At 40.7% G+C, this 22,846-nt stretch overlaps 1 protein-coding gene across 6 annotated transcripts in view; it reads right to left on the minus strand.

Annotated features, from left to right (window-relative positions):
- The window catches only part of GRAMD1C (GRAM domain containing 1C), a 56,085-nt gene that overhangs the window by 26,613 nt on the left and 6,626 nt on the right, over nt 1–22,846 (minus strand). For all 6 annotated transcript variants that reach the window (XM_074928000.1, XM_074927990.1, XM_074928009.1 and 3 more), the window contains exons 3-6: nt 9,553–9,637; nt 5,498–5,601; nt 3,268–3,363; nt 2,060–2,140 (exon numbers count right to left, since the gene is read on the minus strand). In XM_074928000.1, the coding sequence (XP_074784101.1) occupies nt 2,060–2,140; nt 3,268–3,363; nt 5,498–5,601; nt 9,553–9,637 (366 nt within the window). The remainder of the gene's footprint in view (nt 1–2,059; nt 2,141–3,267; nt 3,364–5,497; nt 5,602–9,552; nt 9,638–22,846) is intronic.

A 22,846-nucleotide genomic window follows, 5' to 3' on the forward strand; every position in this document is an offset into this window, starting at 1 on the left:
GCCTCAGACATATGAGATCTCTCAAATGTATTCTGTCCCTGCCATGAGGTGGTGGGAAGAAAGCAGCAAAACTGCTTGGATGCACCAAGGGCTTTCTTTTATCAACAGGTAGGTGGAAAGCTGCCATTGTAGTGGAGTCAGTGGATCCAGCTCTAGCAACTTCAGTTTCTACTTTCAACTCCTCAGCACCCCTCTACAGCTTGATGTAGTTTGGTGAAGCTGTAAAGAATCATCAAGCAGGCTGACAGGTGCCTCCAACACATTCTAGCTGAGAATCAGAAATTACTATGTTGCAGAAGTAGGAGCTCAACCTAACAGAAATTCTGTTTCAGTAAGTAGCTCCAAACATACCATGTTAAAAAGCCCTACATACACCTCAAGGCAGTGATCCATTTTACTGCTGAGAACCCCAAGTAGAAATTCACATGACAGACTTATCTTTCAACATACTTCAGTGAGGATGCAAGAAAGCTAATAGCACAATTAGACAGAAAGAATAAGAAGAGTACCCAAGCTACCCAGATGCACTGGTTCCTAAAACCTGATGGCTTAAGTCATCTCATCTTACACCCAGTCCACACCCTCTACTTTCATCTATATCCTTTAGTTACTGCTCCAAGGTGAAAAATTGTTCATAATGTCACACTCAGTCAAAAGAGTAGAAAAGCACAGGAGAAACTAATTCTGAACAGCACAAAGCTTGTTGCCTCTATTCCAGCCCCTTTGATATGAATCCATACCTGAATGCCCATACATTCAATCTACTGCACCACGAACTAACCAACTGAATGGGGTAATCATCATTCCTGACAAACTCTGCCTAACAAAAGAAAACAAAATTAGTTCCAGTTGCACATTCCAGTCAAAAGATGACATAATACATCATGGATTTTGCCTACAAGACAGTTATCACAATCACAGAATTGTCTAGGTTGCAAAAGCCCTTGAAGCTCTTCCAGTCCAACCATTAACCTCACCCTGACCGTTCCCAACTCCACCAGATCCCTCAGCGCCAGGTCAACCTGACTCTTCAACCCCTCCAGGGATGGGGACTCCCCCCTGCCCTGGGCAGCCCATTCCAACGCCCAACAACCCCTTCTGAAAAGAAATGCTTCCTAATATCTAGTCTACAGTTACAGTTAGATAGTATTTGATGTGAGTGAGAAGAGATTTGCAAGAAACATTAGTTTTGCCTTAAATGGCACTTCCCTTTATTTTCAGCTTTTGTTTGAAAAAAAGTGCCTCTAGTCTGCCCTAAAATTGATCTAACAAAAACCACTTGTGTGGGTACTACATAGGAGTAGTGCAACCACCTTAAGCCTTTGGGGACCATTGCAGCACAGAGTTATATATGGATATTTCAGCATTCAATTGCAACTGTGTTGAAATATTTAAACAACAAGAGCCATAAACAGGAAGGAATTGGTTTAAAAAAATTGCATTACTTACAGCGATGTTCTGCAAAAGCATCAGTACATTTTTAGAAAGAAGATTTGCTTAAATATTCACAAATTACAGTATAAATCAACTAGCAGAAGTTGCCAAAATACACTTCTATATCATACAGCCTGCCTCTGTTGCATTTATTCAAGGTCAGGGGAGTTGTAATGAGCTGATTGGCAAAGGTTCAGCTAACTTATCTGAGAAGGTGACTTTTAGCTTTTTCCTTAAAAAGAAAAAAAGCTTTCACTGAAAAAGCCCCTTGCCTTTTTCATTACAAATTAGCCATAGAAAATGTGAAGTAAATGCATGCCGATTCAGTAATATCTGCTGGAGTTGGTAGTGAAGAAGAGAAGCATGCAACTTATCTTCACAGACAAAATATTCCATCATCAACAACAAAGTTGTAGGTGGCAGTATGAGAAAGAAAGGATGAGACATTTATCTGGGATCTAAAATACAAAGAGCTGAAGGAGAACATCAGCTTAGAATTCTGTGTCAGAAGGGAAAAGCTGATTTCTTAAAGGAAAGTCTCTTATCCTCCAAAGACACATCTGCTTACATTAGAAAAGGATTATTTTGTTACTTAAACCACAGGTACCAGCACTCACAAGCTTACCTTATCCAGCAACACATTCTGCCATAAACGGAAAATACTGAGGTAGCTTCTGTCTCTTGCACTGAATGATGTGAAGAAAAACTGCAGGAAAAACAAGGTAAAAAAAAAAAGGTATTTCAAGAAATGCAGAATGCGTCCTTGTGTCGTAAATATCCTAAGGTTTTCAGCAATGGCATGCTCCTCTCACATTCAACAAGCCTGGGCTCATATTCCTCACACTCCACACTATCACTTTTAGTAAGAGTTAGTTCCCCAATATCCACATAGTATATATAAAGACACTGGCCCTTCTGGGCATCTGATTGCAATCATTTGTACCTTTGGCACAAAGAAAGAGCTCCCCTTCAACCAACTACACAGTTAAATCTTTCTCCCACTTTCAAATAGAACGTGGAGTAAATCAGAGCTGCACATGCCTATTTCTTACAGGCCACAGCCCTTTCCATCCTTCTGCCATAGATTCCTTTTACTAATCTTTTCACATAAGTAGAAGTGAAATTAAAATAATAATGAAAATAGGAGATCAAATTAAATGCACCATTTGCAGTATTAAAATCTTTCCCATTTGGAAGTTTGTTTAGCAAAGAGATTTATCTTTCTGATGATGAAGGTTAATAATTAATCAATTGAGAACAAAAAGCCAAATATGAGGAATCACAGTTTCTTTACAAAGAACAGCTCCAGATTCACCCTAGAAAGAAGTATCATGAAGCACATAAAAACTTTATGCATCACACTCTTCAGTTTTTCAAAAACCACACACATACCTACATTTCCCAGCACATACGATTGCATGTTCTATGGGTAGATTCCTCCTTAACTCAAACCCCATGACATCAAAGTCCTCCTGTTTTCAGCAATTTTTTTCCAGGGGCACTTCAAATCAAGTGAATTTGATATTTTTGTCATCTCATTCTGAATTCATGCCCTGAACTTTTAGCTTTCAAATGGCTTTTCTTTGAGAATCGGTGGGACAAAAACTCCCTTACTTTCCAGTTACTGCATCAACACTACTTGGGGATTCTGCAATCAAACTAAAGCTGAATTATCAAGCCAATACACACAGGGACCAAACCATCAAGTCTGTCTTCTAATACCTATCACATTTAAAGATTTGACAGGGAAGTTACTTATGCAAATTTAAAACTACAAGTACTCTACCCTGGACTTTATAATTTAAAAAAAAGTTTTTAAATACAGGTTTTCACCTTCTCTCCTTTTGTTGCTATTTGTATGGCATTTGGAATGAGCCGAGCAGTCTTCTCCTTTGTCATGAAAGTAATATCCTTCAAGGCAATAGAAATCTAAGCAGAAACAGATTTAATAATACATATTAAAAATAACTATTAAGACTAAAAATTTACAAAGGTGCAGAACATCCAAGAGGAACTGAAACCAACCCCAAACCCTGGGATGCAATTCAGTTGAGATCAAAGGCAATTACTGTCTCCGCTTGCTAACCTTATGTCCTGGTTCAGCTAGGATAGGGTTAAGTTTCTCCCAAGCAGGGGGAAGGGATCTCCAGCCAGGTTATTCATACCATGCTGAAGTCAGGTCCCGCACAGCAGCGCAGGAAGCTTTCTTTTGCGGCTTTTGTTGCGGGAAGCACGCGCGGCAGGCTGTTGCGTCCACTGTGGTACTTCTCTGTATATCTTGTCTTGTTTACTGTTATTACTGTTTATTGTTGTTATTATTGCTATTGTTGTTGTTCAGATTGTTTATTACACGTATTAAATTTCTCCTTATTTCAACCCCTGGGTTTGTGCCCTACTTGTGTCCAAGGCTGGGGGAGGGACAACGGCAATGTGGTCTCTAGTCTTGGCAGGGCCTAAACCACCACACCTTAACAGCAAGCATTCCAAAGTAGAAGCAATTTAAGACGACTTGAGTAACCTCCTCTGCTTTCACACTAGGAAAGCAAGATGTTTTTTCTTTTCCTGCACTCCTCCAGCACTCAAGGATTAAGGGCACAATCCCAGCCACATAGAAACCACAGATCTAAAAGCCAATCCCAGTCAGTACACTACATGTAAAGCAGGACATAGCTCAATAACAGACTATCTTGCCTATGTCATCTCACAGAAGTTTGCAATCTAGTTCACTTTCACAAAGGTTTACTCGCAGTGCAGACACCACAAGGAAATCTTCCTGCTTGGGTGTGTTTGCCTTGCATATTAGTATCTGAAATGTTTCTGTTTAGAAGAGCATGGTCTGACTAGCTGCAACAAGCCATTTCTGTCCAGCCTACCTGCTTCCCTTGAAGATAAGACTGTACTAACAATCAGCTTAGAGAAAGGAATAACGCAGAGTAGGATCTTGATTTTTTTCTGTGTGTGCAGAAGATCCTCCACTTTCTCTCTCTGCATCAACGTGGCCTGCTGAGGAGGTCCCAAAACTTGGCTCTACCATTGCAGTTGATGAGCTCAGATTGCCTTAGGATATCACTGAAGATATCACTCTGCTAGGCAGGCAGAAACACGTTACCAGGATGTATGCTGTTTTAGCTGAAAAATGTCTTTGAGTAGTTTATGTATTCAAGGGTTTCATTTCAGAGGGATTTTTTTTTTTAAATCTGAAGTCTATAATAAGAAACATTCAATTATCAAACTGATCTCATGAAATTAATCTCTGTTTTCAGTTAAGCATTTCTACAGCTCCCCATTGTATTAAGTACATGAGCAATTTGTTGTCTTTCCTGTACTTCTGAGCACACATAGTAGAATTTAAGAGATTAATTTAACATATGAACAGCCTCACAGCTGCAGAACATTGACATGTCTCCATCATCTATTAACTAGGTTACCTTAACTTTCTCATTCACTGCCTCATGCTATTTCTACAGCAGAAGCAACAACTGCCTGAATAAAAAAAAAATTAACTCATTAACCTAATTTGACAGAAACAGAGAGCCAACATGTCACAAATATCTACTGTTGCTCATACTGTTCAAAAGCTACAGACCACAATATAAAAACTTGCAGAGGTCATTTACAGATTCTCTTTAGCTACTCTTAGATGCTGATATTTACATGTGAGACTAAACCAAGTAAGATTCAATGCTGGATTGTTCCTGAACAGAGAAACACCACATACTTATGCTCTTGGTCTTACAGGAGAACATTTTGTGTTACATCCCTTTACAGAGCTACCCTCCTTGGCGAAGAGAGGCAAATCATCATCCAGATATGTGAAAGATCAGCTTAGCTTAACTCCTGAACTCCTTCCTATGCTGAATGACTGACTGAGGAGGCTTACTTCAGCATTCCAATGTCTCCAATGTTATTCTTATTTTACAGAGCAGTAGATCTGCATTTCCACTCAGGCTCTTCAGCACAAAGTTACTAGCATGAGATTGAACAGGTAAGGTTTGTTTGAGGGACTCTTATATCCTGATAGTATAGGACAAAGGTGGGATTCAAGTGAGCTAAGAGATCTTACTGTGGTCTCCCATCGGAAAATGTTGCTGTGGAAACAGAGCCAGTTTTCAGAGAGATACAAGCGTCCTTGCAGCAGGATATCCTTCTGGAGTGCACAGGCATAATCTATGTATAGAGAGCAAGAGCAAGTTTACTCACTTATTGCAGCTCAGGTGACCCAAACCTGTTAACTTAAAATGAGATAAAAGGGTATTACAATACAAATAAAAAGCCATTTCTTTCACTCTTCAAAAGTCTGTGAAGTCAGACTTGTACTGGGTCGCATCCAGAGCATTGCTCTGGGAATACCCCAAAGCCAGAGCTGATGGAAATATCTGTGTGAGGACAGCACTCCAGTTAGTGACCCCCTGTGCATTATCCTGTATTTTCAGAGAAGAGGTATCGAGCAAGATAAGGAGTACAGGGGAGAAGTATTCCTAAGTCAAACTTCAAAGTGCCTAAACAACAGAATGCACAAACATTTCATAGTATAACAGATTATACTGTCAACTCCTACATAACAGTAGTTCATATGCTGTAGTAAGATAATCATTTTCCACTAAACAGATTCTAGCACTAGCTAAAACTAGCTGCAGACTGAGACACTAAAAGGCAGCTTGAAGCTATCCAGTTCTTCAGGCAGGGGATATTTCCAGAAGCTGACTGTCATTTTTATTATGATACTGCTTCTGGCTGAAATATCCCTACTGAGAAACAGATCTCATCTAGAAAGCAATTACCCATCATCAGATATCTGCTAATTAAGAGCAAGAGAAGAGGATTTGGTTACGCTTTTTAAAAACCTGAGAGAACTTCCATAATTTCAGAGCCTGAAGATTCAAACAAAAGGAATTTTCAGAAGTACTACTGCTAGAAAGTTAAGACAGACTCTTTTGGAATCTCCAACCTAAAGAAGGTTATCTTATGTATAGAAAATACCCAGAATGTACCTATTCATGCAGGATGTTAATGATTTTAACTTTAGAGGTATCAAAGAGGGTTTTTTTACTTTGAAAATGATTGTACCTGGTATTGTCTGAGCCAGATTTTTGACTCTGTACAAGATGATGAATATAGTTCTTGTTCAAGTACCAAGATGTTCAGGAGTCCCTTACCATCCTAACTTGAAGGTAAGTCTGCATCTACAGAAGCTTTTATTATGATTTTTTAAATTCTCGGGGGACTTCCCCTCAATCAAGTAGAAAAAGTTTCTTGCAACGAGCCCTTGGAGACATAACCACAAACAGAATTACATAAACTTAAAGAAACCCAAAACAGTAAGTTGTAAAGCATGTTTAAAGAGAAAAGTCAGATACCAAAATGCTGGGAGAGCAGGGAGAGGGAAGATAGCAGGAGTTTAAGGTCAAAGACTTGAGGAAAGCATTACCAAGAAATTTGCATCTGAATCCTATGTTTGAGGGAGGCAGGCAGGGAGGCAGGCAGGGAGGCAGGCAGGGAGGCAGGCAGGGAGGCAGGCAGGGAGGCAGGCAGGGAGGCAGGCAGGGAGGCAGGCAGGGAGGCAGGCAGGGAGGCAGGCAGGGAGGCAGGCAGGGAGGCAGGCAGGGAGGCAGGCAGGGAGGCAGGCAGGGAGGCAGGCAGGGAGGCAGGCAGGGAGGCAGGCAGGGAGGCAGGCAGGGAGGCAGGCCTATAAATATTAGAGCAGTGGGCAAGTGATGAGCACCACCACCATGACGAACCTACACAAGAGTATCAAACAAAGGGAGAAATTAGCATTTCTCCTAAGCTTTCAGATCCATTAACTTAAGATGCTGCTTGCAAACATTTTCAGACAAATTAGAGTTAGTGGCACTCCTTTAAACTCCCATTTAAAAAGTCTAAGACCTCTCCCTTTCATTATAAGAAAATAATTGTATTTCATATAATCTTTATATACGGTGCTCATTACAGTGGAATAGTCACTTCTTTTTTAACAGCTAAATTAAGAACAGCAACAGTTACAGTTCTTTTAATGAATAGCAGCAAGAAATTGCTTCTTTGAGCACTATAAAGCCTATGATAAGTTTCTCTGCATCAAGCAAAGGAAGAGTTCTTTGCTTGGAGGATGCAAAAAGTCCTTCCAAAGAAGCACTGTTTTTTATGTGGTTAAAAAAGTATATAAAAGAATGACTTTGCTTCTGATGAAGCAGGTGCTATGTTGTTGAGATTAACCCATAACTAAACCTTTCTCCAAGTTCAAAGCAGTCCATTGAATATGTGCTCCAGAGTTTGCTCACTGGCTTTTATATCAATCTTGTGTAAGAAGAAACATCACAACAATGCTTTGAAGTAATATCCTTTCCTTCCGTACTGAACTCAAGTATTTTAAAAATGCAGAAGGCATTTCAGAGGATAACTGCCTCCTCCTGAGGCTGGAAAAAGACAGAGGGATTTAACTGTTTCTGTGCAAGTGAAAGCTCTAATTTCCCTTCCATCAACCTGGAAGGAACGCAGCATGCTGCAAGCATATACTGACAGGCTCTCAATATTCACTTCCTTAACAGTTGCATAAGATCAGAAATGAACTTTAAATGGTCCCCATGCCACTTTTGTACAAAAAAACACCTAAATCTTGTATGGTGTATTTGTTACAGAATGCTCTAGCAGTGCAGGCAGGCTTACCTGCAAGGCAAGAGATAAAAGAGGGACTAATGTGCATCACTGAAGGCAAAGGAGGTACGGTTGTACACTTGCTTGCTTTGGATTTTGCCATGGAGCAAAACAGTGAGTCAGAGCTCAAAAGGAACATTTCAGAGCCAAGAAGTTATGCACCATAATCTGATATTCTCTGCCACCTGCTTCCCTCCCCATGCACTTACCACCTCTGCTCTTCCAGCTGAGTGTTACTTCTATGCCTACACCCATGTCATCAGCGTGTGGATGAACTAGCCTGGTATACTGGGCTGTGAAAAACCTCCACTCAAGGCATGAGACAACCCTGAACTAGCAGACTTGCACAGCACACCACCAGGTAACATGCTCTGTGCTCAGCACTATCCTGAGCAGTAACTACAACTACACAGACCAGTGTGTAGTGGAGTATAAAATGTTTTTAATCTGTCCTCAATATACCATGTTGACAAATACACCCAAATGCCCAGCATAAGTCAGAAAAACTGAAGATTGGTTTGTGTTTTCCAATGATCTCCTATGATGGCTGATGTGAATTACACACTTAAATACTGAATTTTATGTCCTCATACCACATAGCTGGCATTTGTCCCTGCAAAGAGGTTTTTTTTAAATTACAAGCACCTACTGTGACACTCGGTTCCAGAAGTCACATTAATCAAGGTGCCTAGAGCAAGGGTCTAGGCTTAGTTCCAGGGAGCAAGTGAAAATCTTCTGCTAAGGATGTTCTACCTACTTAACAGGGTCACTGGAGCAACATCTCTTTACCTTTGTACCCAAGTACCAACCCATTTCCACCTGTGGAATCATTCCCTCCTCTCTCAACATCCGTAGCAACTGATTCAGTAATAACTATTTGCCTCTTTAAAGAGGACTCAGACACTCACAGGGTAGAACAGTTATGACAACAACACCAAGTTGGTTGTCCGTGCTGTAAAGAACATAAAACAAATTCAGTGGTCTCAGGATTTAACTCTACCTCTGGTTCTTCTCACACTTACATCACACAAGCACATGTTGAGTTTATGTGCTCAGTGCTCACCCTGACCCTGCAGAGTGACCTTCCTTTCCTGCTGGTCAGCTAACTGCTGTCAGACAGTCACACCTCTACCACCGTCAAGAGTTTTGTCTAAAAACCCACTACATTTATTTTCCTATCACTACTTTTAAGAGGCTCCCATCCCATATCTAGATGAACTGAAGGATTCTGTATCCAATCCTTCACTTCTCAATCCCCAAAAGGTTGTTTGGGATTTTTTTGCAAAGCAGGCAATACAGGAGAGGAGTACAGACCTGACCTTCCCTGAAGGTATTTGATGCTAGTTCAGAGACAGGAGAACAGGAAGGTATCAGCTGTCGTTAGAATCTGCCAAAACACACCGTCCCCACCACCCTGGCACTACTACAATCAGCCAGAAGACAAGCACTTTTGGTGTGATTACATCTTACCTACTATGAGTCTCTCCGAGTCTGGCAGATGAGAAAACTGTCTCTTGAATTCCTCACTTCTATATTTGTAAGTGGAACTTGAGAGCTGCAACAAAGAATGGTAAAAAGCTAAGCAAACATTTATTTTCAGCTATCAACAGTTTTCATACTGGATGTGTAATTTTATCTTGGAGAACAAATGAACATCAGAAGAGCAAAAAAGAACAGGTGATATTGTGATCATCACTAACTTTATGCTTGCTCATGGAAGGGTGTGCTTCTAGTATTTAGGATACCATGGGCCAAGCTGTTCCCTCTATCAGGCCAGATGCCAATTATCAGGGATTACAGCTGTATGATGGCAACCTGCTCCACTCTAAGGCATGAGAGCCCCTTCCAGGGCTAAGGCTTCTAGCACAGACCAAATGTAGAGGCAGCAAGGCAACAACACAGGAGTGAGAGTAGATCAAGTCCTCATGCAGGCCCCTAGCTGGACACAAGGACACAACCTAGAACAACAAATTCCTACTTGGAGTACCATTTTAAGAATACTACAATACAGTGAATTTTATGCCAGTTGCTATAATTAGATTTGTAAGAATAAAGGCAAAAGTTTCCTCCAGTAAGCACAAACAGCATCATCATTATCACCTCTTGATTTCCTGATCTGTTTCACATTTCACCCCCTATTTAAATATAGCTGTCTATGATTCATTTAAGATTCAAACTGGGCAGTAAACTCACAGCAAAGATTAATCTTGATGGACTTTAACTCCTTATAAACAAATGCCCCTGCTCCCATTCAGATAAAGAGCTTCAGTATGTACTCCAGAAAAGATTCTGCTTAAAAGCCCGATTTTTCATTTTGCAGTAACAACAAGGCCATATTTTTTTCTTAATATTTTTGGTCATTTATTTTAGGGGCTGTCCTAACTAAATGCTGCATAAGGCAACGACTCAGCTGGACTATAGCTAAAACAGGAAGAAGTCACTTCCAAGAGTTACCAAAACCAGGTATAAATATACTAAGAAAGACTCTTTCACACTTTTTTTTTTTTTAACCTTTCTAAAGATCTTAAGCACTTGGCTACCATTCTCTCCTTGAGCACCTGTATTACACCAAAACTTTACATTCACCATTAAGCCCAGCTCTACCATAAGGTTAGTGGCTACTTACATTTGGGTGGGAGAAGAAAGAACAAAGGAGGCAAAGAACTGCTTTTGACCGGATGACCTCACAGCATGTTTACCAAAAAAACCCCAGTTTTAGCACATTTCTGCAGCACATTAGTTGGTCATGACACTTTCATTATGTCTGTGCTTGTTGTCAAAACAATCCCAGAACAAAGACAAGACTCATCTTCAGCTTGAGAGTCTTTTAATAAACTAGTGCCAGCAGTGCGCCCACTTCATCAAGATGCTCACATTTTGCTATTTTCCACAGAAGAGATCCTTGCTTCTTGCAGTTCAAAAGTTCCCTGAACACAACCTTACACACACATCCTACTGTGGTCTGTCACTACGAGAATCAAACTCTTTGGCCACAAGAACACATTAACACTACTTCAAGGTCAGGTGTTTAAGCACATATAATACAGAAGAGGGCAAAGTCACCCTGATTCACAGAATCATCTCGGTTGGAAAAGCCCTTGAAGCTCTTCCAGTCCAACCATTAACCTCACGCTGACCACTCCCAACTCCACCAGATCCCTCAGCGCTGGGTCAACCCGACTCTTCAACCCCTCCAGGGATGGGGACTCCCCCCCTGCCCTGGGCAGCCCATTCCAATGCCCAACAACCCCTTCTGCAAAGAAATACTTCCTAAGAGCCAGTCTGACCCTGCCCTGGCACAGCTTGAGGCCATTCCCTCTTGGCCTGGTGCTGGTTCCTTGGCTCAAGAGACTCATCCCCCCTCTCTGCACCCTCCTTTCAGGGAGCTGTAGAGGGCCAGGAGGTCTCCCCTCAGCCTCCTCTTCTCCAGACTGAACAACCCCAGTTCAGCTCTAAAAAAAAAGTCAATGTTACCTTCTATTACCATCAAAAAAAGAAAGTCTTTATGTCTGACCGGTGGTGAGTACATATTTTCTGTCCACTAATAATCTCAGCATTGCAGTGCAAAAATGCAGTGAGGGAGAGAGGCAGAAAATACATCCACCCCTCTCCTGAGAAAAGCAAGCATGAAAGCTTTAGATGCAACTTACAGGGCAACATGTTAGAGATGTCCTCTAAGCTGTATGCTTCCAATTATATTTCAGCTATTTCTGAAATTGGAAAAAAACATTCTGAGAGAGCATGTCATCTACTAAAGCAGATAGGCTATCGTTTCTTGGCCTTGTCACATCATGCTCCAAAATGCACGATTTTAACTGACTATCTGAAACAGGCATCCAACAACTGCACTGCTTTGAAGAAACTGAATTCTTTGCAATTACTCTGGAAAGAGACATGGGGAAAAAATGCAGTCAACTTGGATCTGTAAAGTTTCCACCTGAAGTTCCAGGGACTGTCCAGTTTACAGTCATACCTCAACTGTATGAAGTCTGAGCTTGTGATGACAATGCTAACATACAAGGGGGGAAAAAGAGCAAAACAAAGTTCACAATCTTCAAACCTGATTTATGAAGCCACGATGTAAGAAGCCATGCTTTTAAGGAGAGAAGTATTTTCTCAAACACACAAGAGATAAGAGCTACACTGAAGTTAAGCATTTTTGTGGTTATAAGACAAAATTAACTAGGAAGAGGAGAACACTGCAGTATCACGGCCACATTTATATTAGTGCCTGAATAGCTCCAGGAATCCAAACTCAAGGTATCTTGAGTTTTACTTAGAAATTTAGTTTTTCTAGAGCATAAAACCTGCTATAGCTTGTCTGAGAAACCCTTGCTGGCATTTAGGAGGGCTCTTTGTCACAAGTGACAAGCAGGCTATAAGAAATCCTCTTATTAATTGCAGATTTCTACTGAACTCTTAGGACATTTATAAAGAGCCTGCTCTGAATCCTTATCTAATTAGCAGAAAAAAGTGAGCACATTGAAACTTTTTATCTTTTCCTTACTTTGCATGAAAACTAGCTCGCTCAGATCTGTAATTATTACATACTCAGTATGTGGCTTGGTGATTAAGAGATTACTCAGAGGACTTGGGAACAACAGGGACACTTTTAACATTACTGGCACTATCAGTTTCCTTAAAGTGAAGAAAATAAGACATTTACATTTCTATGAATACAACATCTCTCATAATCACTATTATAATATCCAAGACATGGCAGCATTTGAGGCAGGTTGCCACCTCTGGGTTACAACACTCACCATCAAATATTAAAAGAAGAGATGCATAAATTTGGTTGTAGTGCAGCATTTGAGAGATGAAAACGGCAACTCATTTTTAACACAGGCACATTTCTAAGTTTAATTATAAATCATCAGGCAAAGTTTGCCTGAGGATAATCTTAGGCATTGAAGGGTATGCTATATTTTATCATGAAGAAAATTATTAAGTCCAGCCAACAACATATTAGCATTCTTTATCTGAAGGCACAAAATAAACCAGAAACCTGCAAAACAGCATAAGCAGAAAAATCTCTTCAGTCTCATCCAGAAAGTTTTCCAGAAGACATTTATGTAAGAACCAGATACTATCTGAAGACACATAGCTAAATGATTCTCATACCTTGTTTAGAAGTGGACCAGAGTACAACTATATAAAGTCATGTTCCAGAAAAAAGTGTTAACTTAAATAGGGCTGAGTTATTTATATGATAGAAGCCTGTTAAAAACCAGCCTCCCTTCACATGTACATCTTCTAAGTGTGGACACTGCAAATAATTTGAGCCATTTAGCAAACCGGGGAGAAAAATTAAGCTACACCTTCTCCCAGGAGTACAGTGAAAATGCTAATCATTAGGAAATTATTTGATTGCACATATCACTAAGCATGCAAATAGTCAATCAACCTCAAAATAACTGTGTGCACATTTCTTAACATTTGCTAATGACAATAATTTTGCATTTGCTTTGTTAGTGTTTTCCCCTAGTTTCGAGATACCACAAAAACCACGTTACCCAACAGTTTCAACATGCAGCTATGAATACAAACAACTGGGAACACAACTAAGTTGACCTCACTGCTAGAGTAACACAACTCTGATATCACCTCCTTTGAAGAGATGCACACGTGCCTTAGTCTTAGTATCAGTTACCATCAAATAAGCCAATAAGCAAGCTGCCTAACCTACTCTCCTTTTATGCTTAGAAGCCTCTCCTAACCATCAAAATATGGTCAATGAGACATGTGGCTTTGCTCCTCTGCCTATTAGCAAGCAAATCCATGCCACTACCTCTACATGCCACTTAAAGACCACCTGATGTACTAGTCCCCAAAGACAGAAGAACCCTGACCTGTACTTTCCTATGAAGTTTCTAGACACAGTCAAAACCAAGTTTGACAGTATTAGTAAGGTTAGGATTGAAGTACTTCTTAATCCTACACTAGCACATTAAAACAAACATTAAATATCCCGGCAAAAATTGTTACATTTCTACTGGAGAAAGTATTGCTTCCCACCCCCCTACAAATTCATCTAAAATCCTTCTTAGTATCAGGAGAAAAAAAGAAAACAGCCTTCAGAAGAACACCACACAGAGAGGAGCTTAATTTTATTCAAAAAGACTACATTAAACTACACGTATTCCCAAAATTTATCTGCTAAGGGAGAAATAAAAAAAAAAAAAAAAACAACAAAAAACAGAAACAAAACATACCAACACCCCACTTTCAGTGAGTCTAAAGCCTCACTAGGCTAGGAGAGACCTAACAGCCCCAAACAAAAGCCTCATTTACCAGTGCAAGGCAGACAAACATAAGACTTCACATACTCCAGAACACGTTCAGGCAGACTTATCTATAGCACAAGAACAACTCCCATAGCATGTTGAGATGGCAGTCTCTCTGCTGAGGCTACCTGTGAAACGTGCCAAGTCTGACAAGCTTTTCCATATGAGAAACGTTGATTGCACTGCAGCCATTTCTTCAGCCCAGAGAAGTTCATTATGACCATCCACCATCCAATCTAATCTATAACGCACAAGCCACAGCTATCTTGCAATTTAGCTCCTGCTTTAAAATCAGAGCTGCAATGACCAAGTTTCCCTTTGAGAAAGAAAAAAAAGTGTTTTACCTTCTTAAATTAAAAGTCATCCTGAAGGAAAAGTCCATCCTAGCTATAGACAGTTCTTCTAGTGGTCTGTTGGTTAATCTTATCTTCACTTTGTGAATTATTTTCAGATTGGGAGCAAGTTAACCCATATCTTCTTTTGGGGTAGGGATCAAGCTTCTCAAGTCTATTACCATTTGGACTTATTCTCATAGGTCTTCTGAATCCCCTCCTACTTTCAATGTGCTTCTTAAGAGCTAGACGCAGCACCGCAGGCGCAGAATCACAATGGAAGCTTATGTCCACATGACTACCAGCCTCCCTTATCTTTTCACAGTTCTAGGGCAGTTTTCCATTTCTCCTGGAAACAAGCACGAGGATGTATTTTGAAAGTGTCAGACTTGTTCTGTTTATCCTGTCACAAGCAAACAGTCTGGATCCACTCTGTTACAGTGATCTATTTTCACTAACCTTTTCTTGAGAGAATCACAGAAAAAATTGGGGTTAGACATAACTTTCAATTATTGAATACTCATAAGCTTTACTAGCAGTAACTTACTGCTCTTTTCTTTCTCTTGAAGCACAAAATCATTAAACTCACACCGGGAAAAAACCACTCACAGGACCTGAAGAGCAACACCACCTTACTTAGGGTGACTTACTGCACTGTGTACAATACACTGTGCAATTTGGGACTGGATGTGTACATAGTCTCCACTTTTTTTTAAATTAGGAGCTATTTGATCACACGCGATTATCCACACAGTTGTATTTAATTCATAGGTCATATGAGGCATGTCAACCAATTTAAAAAAAAAAAAAAAAACAAACAACTGTTGCCAGGGTTGGCTCAGCCACTGTATTCCCTAGGAGCCTGTTTTCCAGAAGTTCCCATGCTCTCAAGGAAATGGACACAAGCTCATAGCCACAGTGGGAGGGAGAAGAGTTTAAGCACTGTTTTACTAATATTTATTATATGCCCTTCTTCATTCACCCTTAACTTCTCTGGAGAGGGGAGTCTCATAAGCACAGGGCACTCTTCTAGTGGGCCACTGGCAAGCATGGGGCTGTGCACTGGGGTCATTACATCCTCCTCTGTGGCCCAGCCCCACTCATTCTCAGAGACTGAAGGAGAAACAGATTTTAACATTTCTTAGTAACCGAGCAGAAGACAAACCAGGGGCAGTTCTTCAGCGGCATCTGTGTACAGGCAGAGTAGCATCCAGTAAGAATTCTGGTGTAACTATGTCTTTCATTTGTTGGAAATGAAACATGTAAAATTTCAAGGAAGAGATATTAAAATACAGGTCCTGAGCAAATACTCAAGCTACTGTATTTTCCAGGGTTTTCTTTGTTTGGGGGTTCTGTGGGGTTTTTTTTAAAAAAATCCTATGAGATCCCATAAGCAAGGCTAGAGTCCCTAGTCCCCTCAAAATGAGTGTTACTATTAACTTGTTCTCATAGATGCACAGGCAGGCACATGAAAAATGTCAGACTTATTTATCACTAACATCAGTAGCTTTCAAAAATCCATGTAGGAAGAAATTCCTCAGAATTATTTCATTATGGAGAGCTTCCAAAATATTGGATGCCCACTTACAAAGTGTTTGACACCCAGTGTCATAAAACTTGACTGAATTAGGTAATTCCAAAAGGGACATGGCTCCTATTTATTTTAAAGACCAGCTCTAGTACATCAGAAGAACTGTGTCCCACAGCACCTCCACAGCAATCCAGCCCTTACCACCTCCACTGTGGACGTCAGGTCAGTTGGTGGGACTGAAAAGTGGTAAGACTCTGCTTTTCCAAAAAGTAGTTCTGGTCGACCACTGACCAGGGAGGCCTGTATCACAACTCTTGACCTTGTGGCATAACATGAACTCAGCTGAACTGGAATCCTGCTCACAAAAGGCCTGGTCCTCTCTGTTATAAACGGACTTCTTAAATTTGGCTGAGTCAGAGTTCCCAATTTCTTTATTTAGCAAGCGGCAACAAGCAAAACAGCGCTGGGCGGCCGGGGAGTCTCCTGCTCCAACAACGGACCGCACCCTCCAGGGCACTCTGTTTCAATCTTATACTACAAACTATTACATAGTCATTATACACTATACATATTCATTACTTGAACCCGCCTACTCCCGCTTCGTATGGTAATTAGCTTATCGGTCCTTTACGCTTGCGCAGAAGTTGTTAAAACTACGGTCAGGGGTCTTCAAATCGTGGGGGGTGGTCTTCTGGGAGGAAGGCCGTAGGTCCTCCTCACAGTGTACGTTTCACCTTTGGCTTGGAATGTGATGATCCTCTGAGTTTGCAGAGTTCTTATCAGTCTAGGCCCAGTAATCTCTTTGCATAAAGAGATTCATGGTCGTGAACATCCTCCTGTTTTATTCAATTATGCGCCTGCAATTCTCCACATCTTCTGACCTACAGATGCTTCCTCTCTTGTTGTTCCCCTCCCCTTCCTGTCACTTTTTTTTTTACACTATCATGTTAGTTCAACTAAGCATTTGCTGTTAGTATTACACAATACGCAATAGTTCATATTACAGTTCGCTGAATTTGATGAACAGACGGTTTACCACCTATCACACTCTCCTGCACCTCACCAGCCACCTTGTTCTTTTGAGAGCAGGAAAGGTGGTCTCATACTTGAGCTTTGCCTATATAAGTACAAATATCAAATCATGCTGGAACACGGCTTGGAAAATAGCCTACAAAATCCACAACCAAAATTGTCACAGCTACAATTTTGACAGACAAGAAAATTTAGCATCATATGAAATACTGAGAACTACGCTGCTAACATTAGGTAATATAATTAGAAATAGAACAAAAGTATCATTTTTTGGTGAAGAATTTTTAAATTTGGCTTCCTTCCCAAGTAGAAAACTCAAAGACTTAATGTTTAAAAAGTTGAAAGGGAAAGATTTTTTTTTTTTGAGGACTAAGTTGCACAACCATTTAAAAGATTTTTTTTAATGTTCTTTAGGAAAAAAAGTAGAAAATAACACGGAAGAATTTTGTAACAAATCGTTTCATCTTAGAACATATGAGGAACCCCAAGTTTCTCCCTTAAGATCCCACCAGAATTAGCTCAATTTCACAAAGCATTACATTTCCCTGAAGTAGGGTTCAGCTGCAGCTATTCCAACAAAACAAGCTGATAATCTCCTTACCAATGATAAGAAAGCCACTTGTCATTAGTATTAGAAACTTTTCCCTGAAAAAAAAGTTTGGATTGACAATATTCCCTGCTTATTCTGAAACAACTGCTTTGTAGTATTCAGTACTTACTTTCTGCAAGTAAGCATTCTAAAGCATTTTTAAATGGTGAAACCAGTGTACTTTTGTAACAGCTCAAATTTGAATATAAGATCAAGTTTGACACAGTGAGGAGCAAAGCATATGCTCCATTTCAGAAATAAAACTGAGGCATGAAGCTAAAACTCAGAAAACACACACACCCCCTACACATACCTCCTCCTCTAGCTGCCTGCAGCCTGTTCCAACCCATGCAAATCCCTGGCCAACACTCAGGCAGCCTCCACGGCTCCCCCTTTCTCACCCACTTGCTCAGAGCTGGTGCTGGACACCATCCAGCAGAACTAGAACTAAAGTTCTGCCAGCCTCTGCTTGCATGCCAGCTTGGAAAACAGGCTGAAACACACTAACCTTGCAGAACATGCACACAAATGCTGCAGCAAGTGGTCAAAGAAAACTTAGGACGTGGGGGGAAGCAGAGAGCTGCCCAGCTCCAATCTAAAAATCACTATCATCTAAATGGATTTTGGGAGGCAGACTGTAGTAGCATAGGTCATTTCAAGTTCACAAAAGTCCCAAAGGGGACAGCAGAGAAAAGCATCATCACCAGGGAAACACCAGCTTGGAAAGGAGCACTCAACACCCAGTGCTCCTCCTCTACATCACCGAAAGCTACAGCTCATGCACCAGCCTTAGATATTGAGTACATTTACCCCTGGTAACTCGGCGTGGACCTAAGTCTACTCTCACACAAGACCTGGTTATTGTCTGCTCTGTATGTCAAGCCCTTGCTAAAAGGCCTCCTCAGTCTGAGCTCCAGAGCAGGGAGGTAGGGAGATCAGGACAGGCTTCATGCACACCCAAGCTCCCCAAACAAGTACACTACCACCTACCTCTCCATCAGCTGCACAGAGCTCAGTTCTCTGTAGACACAAAGCAAACACTTTGAGGCAAGGGATAGAGGACTTTGCATGCCCATCAGACCTCCCTGCCTGCTCTGACAGGGGAACAGCAGACATGCATCTATTGTTTGCTTTGTGCTGTCTGTCCCTTTTCCATCTGCCCTACCTAGGACCCATCTGCTAAATTCCTGCAAGGAACTACCTGAAGTCAGACTCTGACTGCCATTTGTGTAAGGGGCTGTTCTGGAAACAAGGAGGACTACAGAGGAAAACGCAGGCTGCACAGGAGCTTCACCCTGCACAGAGGGTTAGCCGCTACAGCAGTGAGGGGCTGTGGAGCCCCTTTTTCTTTGCTGCATGGCACCATCCACCCACCCCCACCTGCAAGACTGCATCCCTAGAAGCTATCACAACACACACACGCGTTTTCAGAGCTATAGGAGAATAGGCAGGTGTCTCTACGGTGCATCCACTTCGCCCACTAAAGACCCAGCCTCCTACAAGTCTGATCCCCTTGAGCACTTGGCTGAATGTAGGGCTAATGACTCACCCGACAGCAGGGGAGAGATCCCTTTCCTAGCACAGCCCTACAGAGAAAGCTGAGAGAAGAAACAGAAAAACGCATTTCAAGGCATTTTAGTCACTTGATAATCAGATTTAAATCTGGATGCCCGAAAGGAGAAGATAATTGAATACAATGGGGCTATTTTTACAGTCATTTTGCTAGCCACACTGGCAGAAGTGGAGTAATCTTACTCACTAGGATTAAGCAGTTGTCTGTATGCACCTAGCTGGGTGGTGGCACTTCGGATGGCCGCAGTTCTGTTGTCAAGATCAGCTACATATGTAAATAGCAGGAACTGGTTTCACCAGAAGAACAAGGCAACTCTTCTGCCTTCCCAAATCAAAGCTAGGATCCATCAGGGAATCACTGTGTGCTGAAAGAGCAGCAAGATATTGGGAGGCAAATCTATACAAAGAAATATTAATTGGTGATTTCTTTCCATCAGAAAGACAGTAAGAGGACCCAAAGTGATCTCAGAAAGGCCCTGCCGAAGTCTGGGTACCACTGACTCAGGCCTCAGAAGTAGCATGAGCATGAAGTGATTTCAGTGCATTTCCTGTTTATAAGATAACACCATCTTCACCTGATGGTGTCATCTGATAACACCATCTTCACCTCAGTCTGGAAACTTGCAATTAGCAGTGAGGCTGATAATTTCAGTTTCAAAAATACTTATTTATATAACTGCTACCAAGTACCTCTGAGTTTGAACGAAACAAACATTTCAATTTTAAATAGGAATGTTAAGCAAAAAGTTCAAGAGATCTGGACACTTTCATCAACAAACATCTTCCCAAACTCTGAACTAGAAACAAAGGTACTTTTAGCTTCCAGGAGGCAAGATGCTCCAATCTCAGATTTACTCAGCATCTTCATCAATACCAGTCATAGCTGGCAATAGCTTCTTTGAACCTGGTAGTAAAATTATGCCTGTAATGCCCCTGCCAGAGACCATGTTTCATGCTGCCCCCCCAATACACAAGTACAAGCCAAGTTCACAAGGGTCTCAAGTGCTGAGCTCCTCTCTATTTTAGGGAAAAATTGTGGATCTCTACCTACTTTCCTGACTTCAAAGATGCAGCATTCAAGCAATCTTTTGTTTTCGTAATTTCATCTACTGCAGGAGGACTTCCAACAACCACCACCAAAAAAGCCAACAACCACCACCATGATACATTAAGTCTAAAACAAACTTAATACAAATAAACCAAGTGTGTTTGTATGAACTCTGCAGTTACTATTTTAACATTGTGTAATGGAAGTAAGTTTGTCACCCTCCCAGCACAAAGTTATCCTTTAGCTCAGACAATTTGTCTGCTCCCCAGTTTAATTTCGAGTCCTGTAACCACACTGTTCAGGTTTCAACAGCCATAAGCGTACTAATATGATGCAATGACAATTAAAAGCTCTGTCAAGATTTCCTTTTAGATAAAAAATACATTCCTTTCTGAACAGCAGTTTCATCTGACTCACATTTCTTCCTACAGCATGTGTGTGAAACAATTAGCCAATGTTATTTGTTAAGAACATCTGTTCCTTCACCTGATCTTTCACTGCAGGCTGCCTAAGTAATGAAAAAAATTCAAACTGCTTGTTTTTAGACTTACTTGGTCCACTTAAATATGGTGAAAAAAATCCAGATTCTTGGGGGGCAGGCAGGCTGGGGGGGAAGTGGTGGGGAGACTCTCATATGATAAAGTAACCATGACACATTACTTCTGAACTCCTCTTCCTTACCTGCAACTAAGTCCCACCAAGATTACTTAATACAAAAGTAGCCAAATACAGAAGAATGGCATACTTCAGTTGCCCTTTTCCCTCCTTACTTTACCAGAACTGGACTCTGGCATCTCTGATCTGTATTTAAGTTTAGTAACAGTCCCCAAATATTGGTCAGAAGAAAAGGTCATGAAAGAAAAACAATCCTCTTGAAAGTAATCCCTCATGGCATCATTTACTTTTCAGCAACTCACAGGATACATAAATACTTCGGATCAAGAATACAATGAAAACCTGAAAGAGCATATTAAACAAGCTAAACAGTAGTTACATAGTTAATGCAGTAGTGACTGTAGCCAATTACATGAACTGTTTTGGTATAAATTATACTGGTCATCTCATTAAGTCTGCCAGCAGCCCTACTGCACTTAATTACATGGAAAACAGCACCTGCCAAGCAATTGCCTCAAACCTAATTTTTCTATGAAATATCTAATATGAGCTCTTCCTTTGCTACCTCAGAAACCAAATGTAGATTTTGTCATTTCTATATTAAAAGCTGCTACCAGATTTTATTGAACCATTCTCAGCAAAGACAGACCATACATAATTTTTCTTCAAGTTTATATAAAAATGGAGTTTAAAGGGTCAGCTGAGACATGATCAGAGCTACATACACACCATAGTTCACAATCACATACCTCCACTCATTCTGAAAAGGGGTGATCTCGAGTCCTGGTGGGTAGAAAACAGGAGAAGCTGAGAGATCCTATGTGCAGGCCAAAGCCCTGAATGACTTTATCTGTCATTTCCCTAGGGGCTTTAGGGGGTTGCAGTAACAAATACACAAATATTCCAAGTTTAGGCAAGCAGCTTCAATAAAAAAGCACTACCTAAAAAAACCCCACTTACTACATGTAGTTTCTAAAATGCTACCAATATCACCATGGAATCTTGACATAACTCAGTTAGTGCATAACCACCTGCTACATAGGAAGACACAAAATAGAACTTTCAGAGTAGTCATGAGCAGAAAAGCCACATACTCTTGTCCAGAATGCTCATGTTTTGGATAGCTAAGTATGTGTCCCATATCATCTAAACCTCAACAAAATATTTCAGATTTTGCTGGCCGTTTTTTTTTTTCCCCTCTTAAGCATCTCCTGGAGAATTTCCTACTCCTAATTGCTGCTAATGAATGACTTAATTAAACGTACCACTAAACAATCATATCTTCTACAGTTGTGTTTACTTGCCTTCTCTCCCTCCAAAGGGATAAAAGTAGCTTGCCTGTAGCAGACTTGAAAAAGACAGTGCTATACCACTGCTTGTTTGCAGAAGCACTAAACAACAAAGCTGCAACCAAGCCACAAAAGCCAAAAAAAAAGAGGTTACTTCATCTCCCAGAGTTATCTAAGCCTTTCATTCCACAAGCTATGAACTGCCCTTTCATTGAAAGGGTATCACCATTCAACCAACTCCATGCTGATTTTCTGAACCACATTACATTTCTAATGGTTTTGCCCTCAGTGACTTAAAAAAAAACCCCAAACAGTAAATCACATGTATCTGAAGTATTTTCTTCCCGATCTATTAATCTTCTGGTTCTAGACTAATTATTTAGATGTGTGTAATAATAATTCATATTATATAGAACTTCCCACTGCTGCAGCTGGGGAAAGCTTATTTAGACAGGGCACCAACTGTCAG

Source organism: Athene noctua, chromosome 1, assembly GCF_965140245.1.
Source record: "Athene noctua chromosome 1, bAthNoc1.hap1.1, whole genome shotgun sequence".
Lineage (NCBI taxonomy): Eukaryota > Metazoa > Chordata > Aves > Strigiformes > Strigidae > Athene > Athene noctua.